General features: G+C 39.7%; 1 protein-coding gene across 3 annotated transcripts in view; it reads right to left on the bottom strand.

Moving 5' to 3' along the window:
* The window catches only part of LOC137255270 (homeobox protein cut-like 1), a 93,309-nt gene that overhangs the window by 20,754 nt on the left and 56,607 nt on the right, over positions 1-15,948 (bottom strand). For all 3 annotated transcript variants that reach the window (XM_067792723.1, XM_067792738.1, XM_067792730.1), the window contains exon 7: positions 10,814-10,880. In XM_067792723.1, coding sequence (XP_067648824.1) covers positions 10,814-10,880 — 67 coding nt within the window. The remainder of the gene's footprint in view (positions 1-10,813; positions 10,881-15,948) is intronic.

Below are 15,948 nucleotides of genomic sequence, written 5' to 3'. Positions count from 1 at the left end.
ACATTTCACAATGCCTATTCTCCAACATGACCCCTCCCACATTTCACAATACCTATTCTCCCACTTTTCACAAAATGTTTTCTCCAACATGACCTCTCCCATTGTTCATGATATTAATTCTCCAACATCACCCATTATCATATTCACAGTCCAACATGACCTCCTAGTCTTCTCCAACATGGGCCCTAGCCATGCCTACTCTATTCACCTATCTATCTGTAAACCTGGCCAAGTATACTTAAGTAGATGACATGTTTGATTCATGAAGAACTTCCTAGGAACAGATAACATGATAATGATAACACCTCACATCATTTTACCACAGAGACACTAGTCTGCAGTTGTGAACTAGATGTTTAGTTAAGTAATGGAACTTCAATACACCATTTAGTAAATGCTGATATTTCTGAAGGTGCTCCCTGACTCTGACAGGCATGGCTGGGCTATTGGTTCAACAAGTTAAGCATGTTGCTGGTAGCAGGGCTCGTAACTTTCATCCAATGGGAGGGCTTCGCTTGCTGTCAACATAATACACTATCTTCATAATTCAAACGAATAAAGACCCACAAAAAGTGGCTGTGATTTGGGCGTAGCAGGACTAACACTCTGTTCATTGTCTCATTCTGAATCTATTAATAATCACCTTGTGTCATTTTGATGTCATTATCCATTCCACACTATTAATCACTGGGTTGGCAGTTGACCTCTCGTGACGCGTGTCAAACTGCTGAAGGTGACTGAGATCTCAATGCTAATATATTACGTGGTAATTAGCCTGCCTTGCTGACATCGTCGAGGATCGCAACAACTATTGCCGCGGGCACAATCGTATTTAATATGAGAAAACACGCTAATCAAGAAGAGAGGCCAGTCACTGAAACTATTTACTGTTTGTGAATATAGGAGAGCAATGGAGATAAGGCATTCCTGCACACAGGAATAGCGGTACATGATCCTGTCAGTGTCACAGACCAAACACTTACTTAGGACTTACGTCCCGATGATAAAATTGGAAGACAGGAAGCAATAGCTTGTACATGATAGAAGCATTAACTTAGCAGATGAAGCATTATGTCACAGAATCACTGACTAGGTAGGTGAAGTATTAAGTGGTCCAAGTCTCTGCCCAATGGATGAAACATTGACTTGAAATTAGAATCACTAACTGGTGCATGAAGTATTGACTAACACACTAATTAAAACACTGACTTGGAGGTAAAGCATTAAATTGTAGAAGACAGATGCAATAATGAACAGATGAAGCATTAACTTGTAAAATACAGAAACATGGACGAACAGATGAAGCACTATCTTGTAGAAGACATTTGCAGAAAACAGAAGCACCGACAAACAGATGATGCATTAGGGCTAAAGAAAAAATGTAACATGTTTCTCAGCGACAATTCGTCATTTTTATTTGTGCGCATAACGATTTTCTACTGCCATTTAAAAAAATAATCTTGACTTGGCCACATCCTGATTATCCATTTGGCCACTACAACAATGAAAGTCTGTAAAAACAAGTGTCACTGAATCTACAGCTCATTAACACTTTCTAAACTTCCCAAGCTGCACTTATGGGAGAAAAATAAATACGTATTCTTCCTTCATCACTTTTTTTCTATCAAAAGAAAAATAAAATCCTACCTCCCTTGTCACTTTTGAAAAAAATGTGCCCAAGTAACATTTAATATTTCTTAGGCAACCTAACTGGTAGAAGACAGAAACAATGACAAACAGATGAAGCATTAACTTGTAGAAGACCGAAACACTGACGAACAGATGAAGCATTAACTTGTAGAAGGCTGAAACACTGACGAACAGATGAAGCATTAATTTGTAGAAGACAGAAACACTGACGAACAGATGAAGCATTAACTTGTAGAAGACCGAAACACTGACGAACAGATGAAGCATTAACTTGTAGAAGACCGAAACACTGACGAACAGATGAAGCATTAACTTGTAGAAGGCTGAAACACTGACGAACAGATGAAGCATTAACTTGTAGAAGGCTGAAACACTGACGAACAGATGAAGCATTAATTTGTAGAAGACAGAAACACTGACGAACAGATGAAGCATTAACTTGTAGAAGACCGAAACACTGACGAACAGATGAAGCATTAACTTGTAGAAGACCGAAACACTGACGAACAGATGAAGCATTAACTTGTAGAAGGCTGAAACACTGACGAACAGATGAAGCATTAACTTGTAGAAGGCTGAAACACTGACGAACAGATGAAGCATTAATTTGTAGAAGACAGAAACACTGACGAACAGATGAAGCATTAACTTGTAGAAGACCGAAACACTGACGAACAGATGAAGCATTAACTTGTAGAAGGCTGAAACACTGACGAACAGATGAAGCATTAACTTGTAGAAGACACTTGTAGATGAACAGATGAAGCTGCTGGTTGTATCACTGACTGGAGAAGGAACTAAGTCAGAAGACAGAATCACTGACTGGAGAAGGAACTAAGTCAGAAGACAGAATCACTGACTGGAGAAGAAACTAAGTCAGAAGACAGAATCACTGACTGGAGAAGGAACTAAGTCAGAAGACAGAATCACTGACTGGAGAAGAAACTAAGTCAGAAGACAGAATCACTGACTGGAGAAGAAACTAAGTCAGAAGACAGAATCACTGACTGGAGAAGAAACTAAGTCAGAAGACAGAATCACTGACTGGAGAAGGAACTAAGTCAGAAGACAGAATCACTGACTGGAGAAGAAACTAAGTCAGAAGACAGAATCACTGACTGTAGGATGAAGCAGAAACTTGTACTAGAAGAAGAGGCATTAACTTGTACAAGACAGGATCACTGGCATCTCGAATATTCTGCATAACTTGAAGTACCTGTCAGTCCTGACCATTTTTTCTACCATCATAGACATACCTATGTCTCGAATACATAGATAAGTCGAATTTATTACTAGGTCCCCAGCAAATCGACTCATCCGGATTTGACTGTACTTGTATAGCAAAGAATCATTTTTTTTTTTTGTATCGAGTAATCAGTACCAGCTGACAGTAAATCACCAACTGGTGATGAAGCATTAATTCGTAAATGACAGAATCAAAGACCAATGTATCTATGTATTATAACAACTGCTGACTGCATCTGCAGCTGACTATAGGCTGCTGTCCGTACAAACAGTAGCACATTTAGTCTGCTGTAAGCTTGTAGAAATTAGACACTAGTGGAATTCAATATTTAAATAGCTGTTATAAACATTGGGTAACATGTTGCAGAAAAATCCACACACTCTTTATGTACTTGATTTCAATGATGAAGCAAGCCTGCTTCAATATCGAGCACATGGTTGAGTCCTTGCTGTCTGCGTGACACAGTAGACGCAAGACACTGTAGGTCAGTGCAGTTATTCAAGTCTAAGATATATATTCTGTGAAGTGACAGAGATGGACGGCTCATTGTTGGGTGCAGAGACATCATTTGTTTATTTGTGTGGATGTGTCCATACTAAATTTTACCTGATGTGTTTACAACTGATATGGTATGCTCAAAACATGGTCGCTGGCCCTTGTGCCTGAGGCGATGAAGACAGAGGTGGGGAGATGGGATGAGTGCACATGAGGGACTTCGGGGGAAGTAGGACCATGTAGTAGAGGGAAAACTGAGGTTTTAGTTACATAGGAAGAACCTTGTGAGGCTGTGGAAAAACTGAGGTTGTTGTTAAGGAAGTAGAACCATGTAGCAGTAGAAGCACTGAGGTTGTTAGGGAAGTAGAACCATGTGATGTGGTGATAAAACTGTGGATGTTGATAGGGAAATATGACCATGTGATGTAGTAAAACCGATGTTGTTGTTAGGGAAGTAGGACCATGTAGAAGTGGAAACACTGAGGTAGTGGACCATATGATGTAGTAATAAATTGAGGTTGTTGTTAGGGAAATATGAACATGTAATGTGGTGGTAAAAATGAGGTTGTGGTTACGTAAATAGGACCATGTGAAGTCATGGGAAGACAGAAGTTGTTGTTATTGAAAACTACATTCCATGCAGTGGGTGTGGCAATTTGTTTGACAATTGATGGGAATTTTCCTCTCTCCAAGCATGAAGATTCTCAAAAATTACCTAACACCCCCATAATTTCGCTTTCTATCATCACCCCTTCCAGGGTCAGTCGAATGTCTTTGTCTTCACCCATTAAAGCTCCTTCCAAGTCATCTAGAGCAACACTGTGTTTATGGCTGCCAAACTCATGCAGGAAGACAATAAATCCTCACTCTACAATTCGTAGATAATAAGTCTGTTCTCTATGCAGAAGAATGTGGTCATGTGAGGGGTGGGGGAAGGTCGCAGGACTGGGGGGATGGGCCACTGGTGGGGGGAGAGTCATCATGGTTCAGGGATGGTCATGGAGGGGGTTGAAGGAGGGGTGGACACAGGGGAGACAAATCCATCAGTGTGATGCACACACATATGTCTTCAGATCGTCTTGTTCTCTCCCCCCCTCCACTGCGGATTATTAACGGGATGTATATAGACAACTAATGACAGGATGCTTGCAGCATTCCACTGTAGGAAAGCCCTCTTACATAACACACCTATACCTCCCCCAACACGGTGATTAATTGATAGCTTCATGTACCAACATCTTGATTAATTCAGGTCCTTATCAAACAGCATCTTGATGGATGGCTACCTCAGCCCTGGTAGCAACCGATGAAAAGCTGTCAAGGGGAAGTATCTGACTGAACGGCCTAGCCACCACAATAGATACACTCTTACAACGCTTTCATCTTCAACAGAATTAAAACACAAACAAAGCAATGGTCACAATCTGACTGAACGGCCTGGCCACCACAACAGATACACTCTTGCAATGCTTCTATCTTCAATAGAATTACAGCACAAACATCTTCAACAGAATTGCAACACAAACAAAGCAATGGTCACAATCTGACTGAACGGCCTAGCCACCTCAATAGATACACTCTTACAACGCTTTCATCTTCAATAGAATTACAACACAAAGCAATGGTCACAATCTGACTGAACGGCCTGGCCACCACAATAGATACACTCTTACAACGCTTTCATCTTCAATAGAATTACAACACAAACAAAGCAATGGTCACAATCTGACTGAACGGCCAGGCCACCACAATAGATACACTCTTACAACGCTTTCATTTTCAACAGAATAACAACACAAACAAAGCAATGGTCACAATCTGACTGAACGGCCTGGCCACCACAACAGATACACTCTTACAACGCTTTCATCTTCAATAGAATTACAACACAAACAAAGCAATAGTCACAATCTGACTGAACGGCCAGGCCACCACAACAGATACACTCTTACAACGCTTTCATTTTCAATAGAATAACAACACAACAATGGTCACAATCAGTAGCAATCTGTCTCAGTTCAGTCAGTTTTCTATGTCTGCAAAGTGGCTTTACATATATCTTACTGAGGTATTATGAAAAGAAAAGTACAAAAAAAAACTTTTTTTAAAACTGAGTTAGTGAGTGAGTGAGTGTGTAGTTTTTTAGGCTTTTAGCAACAGTCCTGCAATATCACGAAGGGGGACACCAGAAATGGGCTTCACATGTTGAACCCATGTGGGGAATCAAACCCAGGTATTTGCTGTGATGAGCAAACGCTTTAACCACTAGGCTGTCTCACCACCCTTTAAAATACAAAGACCGCTGCCATACAGCTGGAATATTGTTGAGTGTGGCATAAAACTAAACTCACTCACTCACTTAAAATACAAAAATGATCAAAATGATGCAATGACTTCACACCCTTGTTGTAGTATCAACAGATATACCTTTACAATGCCTCCATTTTTGACAGAACTAACAAAGCAACAGTCACACACTGCAGCTGTAACAATCTATCTTAGTCAACTCAGTTTTCTGTTGTCTATGATTTTGTAAAATATCTGATTAAAGTTTGATAAAAAACTACCAAAACAAATCCTTTTCAAAAATATGAGTGAGTGAGTTTGGTTTTACGCTGCTTTTAACAATATTCCACTTCCATGGTTTTATCTAACTAAAGTTTGAGAAAACAATTACTAAAATAACCTTTTTTCAATCACATGAGCGAGTTTGGGTTCACATCGCCTCTTAACAATATTCCAATTCATCCACAGAAATGGTTAAAAAAATAAAACTGATATAATTTCTTCTCAAGAATTCAGTGGCCATGTGAGCTAGTTTCTGGTCCAGGTTTGAACCTGTTTTTAACAATATCACAGTAAGGGACATCAGAAAATCATGCAAACAAAGGTACATGTGCTGAATTAAAGAACCCCTGTATCAACAATAAAATCCCACTCCTATTTCTCTCTTGCATACATCAGTGTTCGAGGTCCAGGATTTACTCTGGTAGACACTCAACCACATTTGTAAACTTAGGAATCCATATAATATGATTCTTAAAATGATGGTCATAAAAAGGGCCCTTCACTTCGTTTCTTATTTTCAAACACAATATATGATGTTTTGAAATGATTGATAACTGTATGTTTGTGTATTTGTTTCCACTTTGTACTCCAAGGACAGGATTTAACGACTGGTCTTACTGTACAAACACTGGATAATTGTATGCATAACCTGGGACTTCGGAGCTCACATGATTCCTTGACCAGACTAAGCGACACCATGGTGGTCGCCATATTAGTCGCATCCCCGGCAGGTACAGAACAGAAAGGTATTTCCACACAGCTTCCAGACATCTCCCATTCCTCCTGTCTTCCCCCACCCCCATCAGAACGATCAATACTAGATTTGAAGTGTATCATGACAGAGGATGGACAGTATTGTTCAAGCAGATACAACTCACCGCATATCTCTACACAAAACATTATTGACTGTAAACTGAGATTCTACAATCAATACCGAATTTCTTCAAGGACTGGCTCAATCGATAGCCTGGCAAGAAAAACACAACAGGATTTTGTTTCAGTTTGCCCCTATTATGGGGTGTACCTAGCATGAAAAAGATATATTGCCGATCGAACTGGTCGATACATTCTTTCTGGGGCCACAATCTCAGCTCCGGGGTAAGTGCTTCGCAAGGCCACACAGACCAGTGATTCAGAGAATGACACCTTGTCAAAAGACAGTCGCACAAAAGGAGACGGAGAACCTTGTTTACCGATGTTTCCCTGCGATCGTGTATTGATGCTTTTATTTGGCTAATGGATCAGGGAACCGGCACTATCGAGAACACTGATGTATGTTCAGAAACAAATTGATGTTTGCAAAAGAAAGTGAAACATCACACAAAGCAGGGCTTCCAAGGCCCAGCATTGATAGATATTTCATTGGGAACATGTGAGATGTGGATGTTCAGGACGACACAGATTGCAGAACATACAATATCCTACATACCATTCAACATTCTCAGATCAATAATAGGTAATATTCCATATGGCTTGAACTAAGACTGACATTGTTAGTTAAGTAGGAACAGCCTTCTGTTGTTGATCCTTAATCTTTTCTCTTACACAGCAGTCGAATTGTACTACTGGTAATCAATACTTGACTTATCCTCAGAACATGCTCATTTGGTGGTGGTGGTGGTGGTGATGATGGTGATGATGATGATGATGATGATGATGATGATGATGATGATGGTGGTGGTGGCGGTGGTGGTAATAGTAATTAATATTTGATTTATTCTCTGAACATCTTCATTTAATGATAATAATGATGATGATATTTGTTGTAGTTAAGGTTCATGATCGGGATTGCCTGACTTGCGAGTGAATGAGTGTAGAGTGTGTTTGCGGCCACTATCAGCACAATTCCAGCAATATGATGCTGGAGAACAAATGGAATTGACTTCACACCTTGTACCCATGTGGGGAATTTAATCCAGGTCTTTGACAGGACCAGACTTTTGTGAAAGAAATGTCACTTGACTGGACGAGCATCTTGTGGGGGGATGCCTGCACACAGTTTTTCTTTTCATTGATTTACCAACATTCTGGTCTTAAATTCAATCTGTGTGATAAAAGAAACACACCAAAACAGAAATTCAGCTTCACAATTGGTACTGCCAGTATTCAATGAAAAGGTAAAAAGTTTCAAATTAAAATACACTGAAAGATCACCATTTCCTACAAAACATCAGTGATAGAATGTCATATTTTTTCATTTAACCCAACTGTAAAAATTTCAGAAAAAATGTAAAGTTCCAAATGGCTTCTTCTCTTTCAGGATTTGAAGCCATGTGCTGGGCATGACGCAAACACTTTAACTAACCAGCTATTCCACCACCCAAACATACAAGGCCTACATTTTATGTGATGTTCAATTTCTAGCTCTGACTTTTGAAAAAAAAAACAACAACAAAACATTCTGAACCATTTCATGCAACTGATCACCAGTCTGACACTCAAAGTCCTTGAGCACCAATTCAACTTGTGAGGGTATGAGCCGACACCAAGCCAGCCAGCTGGTTGAACCTCACAATAAAGGAATGTTTTGGGAGAAGAGTGTGATCTCTGAAAGCATGAGCAGTTATTCCAAGACACATGAAAGTGTGCCCCAGTGTTGTCCATTGTGAAGAGGTGGAGGCAACTTGAGTTGCCCTCCAGGAGATAGACATTCAGTGCTCTCAGTCACTGTTTCAAGTGTTAAGGGACTTCACATCATTACAAACACAGGAGGCCCTCACACTTTCCCATTATTACTGATTATAATTAAAGCAAATTGACTGCTCAACTGACACTATCTTCAATCTTATACTTTTTCACCTTTTAAATCTGATCATAGGCTTTCATCGTTTTCAAATTTCCAGCTTTACTGATCTTTAATGGAAGATATTTCGCATTTCATCAATGACAGTGCGTATCATTTTCAAAATCTCAAAAATCTAAATCCGATGAAAAATTCAATTAATTCAGTGAAAAAGCTAAGTGGCATCTTTGAACACGTAGGCTCACAGACTATGTGGAGCAACTATTGCAAATTAGTCACAGATGAAGAACAAAATAAAGGAAAAGCAAAATGGAGAAAAGAGCAATTTGTGTCAATTAGTTGTGTGGCTGTCTTGTATGTGAATTCCCTCTCTTTGTCTCTAGGGGAGTCAGCTCCGTTGCCATGGCAACTCTATAGTTACAAATTCAATTATTGATTGGAAGTGTTCATCACGGAGCAATCGATGGCCTATAATTGATAGCTGTGCTATTGATATTCCACAAATCCATTAAGATTTCACTATACAGCCACATCCTCTCTATACAGCCACAAGTGGACCATGTTTGACTGCATTATGGCCAGGCTGGTTAAGAGAGAACATTAATGTAATGCATATATATATATGTACCGGTAATATGTTCAAATGCTGTTGAGAGCTGGCTGGCTGGTCCCAGCAAACATCCCAGCACTGGTTCAATAGACTAACATGTAGTCTAGGACATCTTTTATTACACAATATATTTCTCTCTTCTAGGCAAAAATAGTTTTAATGCTGATGTCATCTACTTTGCTATAATATAGATTGGTTTTGATTATTGCAAGAATCACTTCACAGATGCTTCACTCTTGGTTTAAGACCATGGGTTGGGTGTTTTTGTTTTTGTCTCACAAAACACTCTACAATATTTCAGCTGTAATATGTGGGAGTAAATAATTGAGTCTGGACCAAAAAATCCAGTGACTGGAATCATGAGCATTAGAGAGCCTGAATACATGATCCTGTTTGTCATCTTTCACAACAAGCATGGGTTGCTGAAGACACATTTAACCAAGTGTTGGACACTTGGCAGTGAGTTCAACACCATCACACCACACAGCCAATCACTTAAGGTTTATAAAACAGAATGACCAAGGAACGTAAGTTTCCAAATTCTAACCTTTGGACATTACCAATACAACAAAGCAATAACTGCAGTTGTCTGGTGGACAGGTCCACAAATTAAGTAAAGTGTTCACAGCATTCTTTCAGTAAGGGTATTCTCACAGTTAGTTTACTGTTCTTAGCAAAGGTTTCCATGAAAATCATGTATGGTGTCCAGTCTGATCTCAGAATGAGACTTTATGCACTGGTGTCTCTCTCTTCATTATGTGTTCTGGCTGCCTCTAAATAAGGTGTTCTGGCAATCTTCAGAGTACCTTATCTTTAACATTTCACAGTTTGTCTGTCTTCACGATAAGGTTTGCTCAACTTCACAGCGTGTTTGCCCATCTTCACAGCGTGTTTGCCCATCTTCACAGGTCAGTTGTATGCCCTTCATCACAGTTTAGATGTTTGCCCATCATCACGGTTTAGTTGTTTGCCCATCATCACAGTTTAGTTGTTTGACCATCATCACAGTTTAGTTGTTTGCCCTTCTTCAGTTTAGCTGTTTGCCCATCATCACGGTTTAGTTGTTTAGCTGTTTGCCCTTCATCACGGTTTAGTTGTTTGCCCTTCTTCACAGTTTAGTTGTTTGCCCATCATCACAATTTGGCTGTTTGTCCATCATCATAGTTTAGTTGTTTGCCCATCATCACAATTTGGCTGTTTGCCCATCATCACAGTTTAGTTGTTTGCCGTTCTTCACAGTGAGGCAGTCTACTCATCTTCACCATAAAGTTTTTATCTTCACTATAAGGAGGCCAGCCCATCTTCATGACTCGTATGTTTTCACTAAATTGCACCGTAGGGTGTAGCGTGTATTCAGTGTAAAGCGTAAGTGTGCAACAGATATCTATTAGTTTGCAAAGAAACTGTTGATTGAAATTAATGAATATATTGAAATGTTCTGCTCATCCCAGTGCTGCATAGATGCTGATGATACCAATAATAACAATTGAAGTTTACTTACTTTGCAGATGTTGCCTCATCATATTTGGCCTTGACCTCAAAGAGTTCAGTTTGCACGCTTTCAAGAGCTGAAATCAAAAACATAAAGAAATTATGTCAATTTAATTACAAGAACATGAGGTGGTGTTGTTCAGTGGGTTGACATTTATTGGAGTAGTCCTGCACTAATGGTCGCAGGGACCCATGGAGGAGGGGCAGGCATGCCGCTCCACATCAGCATCTCAATGCTGCCACCTCACGGCTTTACAACACTCATAAAAACACCGCAACCTCATCGAGTTGTCCCCCACAGGGAATCCGGACAGATTTGCCTGGATGTCAATTGAAGGGTGACTGGGGATTAGAACAAAGACAATGATGAAGTTAATGCAATAACTGGAGGTTGTGTCACTAGCAAGGTGCTTGATCCAGGAGCTCAGGTGACAAGACAGTCAACCGTTTCCCTACCCCTTCAGGCAGTGACAGCTTGCATCACCTATAGACCTGGATAATCCCCTCGTCCTGGACAGTGCTGGACACTAGGTAGTTTCACAAAAACTGACCTCTACAGAAACACCATTTACCTAACTGGATGCATTTTCAGAAACCTCAAGTTTTCAGGAGTTCTACATTGTACCTTGAAAACAGCAAGTTAACCTTACTGGGTGTACTTTCAGAATGTCCTTGCTTTCAAGCGGTATTTTACAGAAAGACCAAGGCAGGCCACTCTGAATGACTGAACTTGTTTCAGAGCAGTAGTTTACAGAATGTATAATTACACAGAATACATTCTGACAATGTGTTCTGCAGAGGAACTATCTTCACAGCTCAAATCCAAAAGGATTATTGCTACAAAAGAGAGGCATTTTCAACAAGCTCAAAATACTAATTTTTCCCTGCTCAAGAAAGCACAATGTGTTAGTGTTTAGGAGAAATGATAATCTTAACAAAAGGGAATAGGAAAACCATCTACACTTGACCACTCTTAATAACTGTACTTTCCGACATCATTTGTTCAAAAGCCTACCCAGGATCAGCCATATAGGCCATGGAACAGGACTATACAAACAGTACACATCTACACAGTGAGATTCAAAATGGCTGTACTTTAAGAAACTGTTTTCATTTCATATTTGCTGTCACCAACACCAACAAAAGAAATCAGGAAAATTCACCTTTCTTGTTGGAAGTGATTACGATGATGAAAGAAAATCTTTAAAAAACCATGTTACTTCATTCAGCAAACATGTGAAGCTTAATATGTTATCAAACCAACTGCTATCATGAAAAACAAATGAATCTGAAGGCCTTCCATCCATCGCCAATCTCACCGATCCATCATATTGAAAATGTGAAGGGCTCCTACTAATCTTGTGCGCGAGATGAAATGTTCAATGCATTGCAAACATGCTATCACAGCATAACTTGTCATCATATTAAAGACTTGGAACAAAACAGGACCAATGTCCCATGCTGTTCAAAGCACCAACAGATGTGTGCCAATGCATCATTATGCCTGTGGTAAAAATGCTGGAACCAAAATGAGAAGTACTCAGTCTAAATTATCCGATCAGTGGGTAAAATCATATCATCACTCCAAGATATCACTAGCAGCATGAGGATATAAAAACACATTTTCCATTAGAAACAGGCATCAAAACTGTGTCACTCAAGACACTTGTTCCAGAGTGTCAGTTAGGCGCAGAAAACAACACAACAAAGTCAATCAAAAACAGATAGGTTAGTGTCAGACGGACAGAGATACCAGAGTGTCAGACAGACACAGATACCAGAGGGTCAGGCAGACATAGATATGACACATTCAATCAGATACAGATTCCACACAGACAGACACCAGGGTCTGACACACAGATAGCACTGTGTCAGCTTAAGTATAGAGCTTAAGCAGGGAATTGAACCCAGACCTTCAACGTGACGAGCAGGCGCTTTAACCATCAGGCTACTGCTTGTCCCCAGAAAGCAACACACAACAAAGAGTCAACTGGATGTAATAAACGCCCCATAGTGTGAGTTACACACAGACACCAGTATCAGTCAGACAAATGTCACAATATCACAGACTTAACTGCTGTAGTAACAGATACCAAAACAACAAGAACAATTAGTCACAGGCAACAACATGGACAAAACAACAAAGTCAAAGTCAGACATAACTGTTACAAATAGAACAACAGACACTGCCATAAGAACACATCATGGACACGGGATCAAGTGACAGACAGTGATATGTACACTGATACTAAAAGCCAGCCACTTGCTGGAGATCCTGCACATTCATTGTTCAAAAGCAGAGCTGGAAAATATGGTCCCGTCAATTAGCTTACTTAACTTTCTCCCTCACTGCCCTGGTTGGAAGACGGACAGTTGAGGAGATTCTGGCAATGTGGAGTGCAGCTCATCTGGTGTAAGTAGTCCTCTCCTCATCCTTCTCCTCCTTTCAGGACATGACGCTGATGAGGAACAGGTAGGTTCCACCAGTGATCAACCACTGTGATGATCAGCTTATGTACACTGATAGACAAAACCCAGAGTCGATAGATAGCTCTAGTGATCAGGAACATGATCGATCTGCAGCCGACTGACTGGGAGTCAATCAATACCGAGATTGTCAGGCCAATGTAGGCACAACTGAGCATCCAAATCACTATACACTGTTGGCAAAGAGCTCCACCATACAAGGTCCCTTTAATTTGTATGTGCACTAAAACTGCTAACAAACATGATACTTAAATGTCATATGGCTCTACAAAGCTGGACTATGTACTTCAGTAATTTCCGTCTGATGCATAGATAAGGTAATAATTCTAACCAGCTTAAATTGGCGATCATGATCTGTCACCATCATATGCCCAAAGTTTGTGGTCGTGATCTGTCAATATCGACAAAGGGGATGTTTAATAGATTTGGTTTTTGACTACTAGCTAAAGAGGGCTGTGTGGTTTCATATGTGTAGCATAGCATTTGTATTGGACAGATGGGAATGATTGGTTTTACTAATCAGTAATTTACATGACAAAATATTATCGATCACATGTTTTTAGAATCAATATTAAAGTACGAGCATGCAGCCTTGAAAACACATACAGTTGAATTCAATACAAAGCACCCATAAACCATGTCTATGGTTTTTAAGAGCATGACAATATTTTCTTTTAGGTAATCAAGTGCACAATTAAAAGTTGATTCACAACACTGGTAGATACACTCCACAGATCCTGAGAATTCATTCAGAACATGCACTGACCAGATGACAGGATTGAGTTTCAGGTGGCCAAATTTCATCAATGAGTGAGTGAGTTTTACACAGCTGTTAGCAATATCCCAGCAATATCACAGCAGGGAACACCAGAAATGTTCCTATATTGTTCCTACATGAGGAATAAAACATATGTTTTCGTCATGACAAATGAATGCTTTATTCACTTGGTTACCCATCAGCCCCAGTTTCATCAATGACCTTGCTTTAACTGACTATAACAGTATGGTACAACAGTAAGAGTCCATGTCACACCTAAGTAAACAAGCTATTGGCACAACTCATTTAAGATTACATTAAAAATTATTATGAGTAACCGGTGCTAGTCGATCTTCATGGGAGTGGTCCAACTCACTGACTTCATTGGTGGGTGTCAAGATTTCTAATCAGTATTTTATTTTAACCTAAGAACAATTTTAAACAAATCTAGTGTCTCATAACCCTGATGGTGGGATGTCACTGCAATGAAACATGATTATTCTTTTTCAAGTCCCAATTCATTAGATATACACTCAAAGTGTCATCACTGGTTGGTCTCTACTCAAATATTACTAACCAATGGCATATGCCTTGAATATTGCTAGTCCGCATCAAACAACAAACAAACAATCAATATAAAACCAAACACAACTTCTTAGATGACCCCATCTGAAAGGACTTCATCATTTAACATGGAACAGAATTTGATTTCAAGTGTGCGACAAATGAACCCATTGACAGCCCCAGTCAGTACCCGCCTAGTCCGACTGTGCAGATCACCAGGCTGTGAATGATGAGGGAACCTAATGAGTCAATAACAGCAACAGCGGCTATTTAAACATGGGTGTTCTACAGGAAAGTGTAATCATATAATTGACCAATCAAACAATCAGCTGACATGACAGAGTCCCGGCTGACCGGATAACAGTCTGTAAACTTAGTCAAAAGCATTGTAAGCTCATTATGGACATGTAGAGCTGACAGAAGTGATAATTAACACCAACGATGAAAAATACCTCCATTGCATGTGTTGTACTGCGCTTACAATGGGGACTCCGCAGGCTCTGAACAGACTCAAGAGCAACTTAAATTAATATCTTCGTGCTAAAGTAAGACAAGTTCAACAAGGACCAAGTCAGATTTCAATCATCCAAATGGAAAATAAGGATGATAATGATGCAGGTAATATGAGAAACTTCCACAAAGATATCAATTGTGCAAAACAGAAGCAATGATGATGATGATGATGATGATGATGATGATGATGATGATGAAAAATACTGATAGGTACTATCTCATCTGTGGACAGGAACAGAGGAGGGCCTCCCTGTTGTGACAGCAGCGGACATTGATGGTCACGGTGATTGATTCACCTCAGTTTTAGTAGCACCTGTCATAAATTGAGCATTCTACACGAAACCTCGCTTGACAGCACATCTTTATTCACTTACTCCGTCAGTCAAAGTCTGACAGCACGAACACAGGACGACTGTTTTCTATGACAATTGATTTCCCACCCTATGATGTATGTGTGAATCTAAAGGTCATAAACTTTCAATTATCATACAAGCTACTGCTCGGCTGACCAGCATGATTGCCTAGTTTCCAGTTAAATGTCTTACATGCTTGCAAATATTACTGTTGTCTTTATTCAATACAGAGACAAAACAAGACAACACAACTGGCACGGCAGCCATAGACAAGATTACTCTGTTCCTCACTGTAGGAGCATTCAACTTTAATTCCAAACACAAATAATGAACTAATATACAAGTGATGATTCTTAGAAATATGAAGTCATTAACACTGGGAGTGGCTCAATACTGGAACTGTTAGAACACATTGTTGAACTTCCTGCATTGTTGCTGTCAAAATCCAAGTAAATCATTTCTTCTATGCTA

This window comes from Haliotis asinina, chromosome 1, assembly GCF_037392515.1.
Source record: "Haliotis asinina isolate JCU_RB_2024 chromosome 1, JCU_Hal_asi_v2, whole genome shotgun sequence".
Lineage (NCBI taxonomy): Eukaryota > Metazoa > Mollusca > Gastropoda > Lepetellida > Haliotidae > Haliotis > Haliotis asinina.
This window is presented reverse-complemented; position numbering and strand designations above follow the sequence as displayed.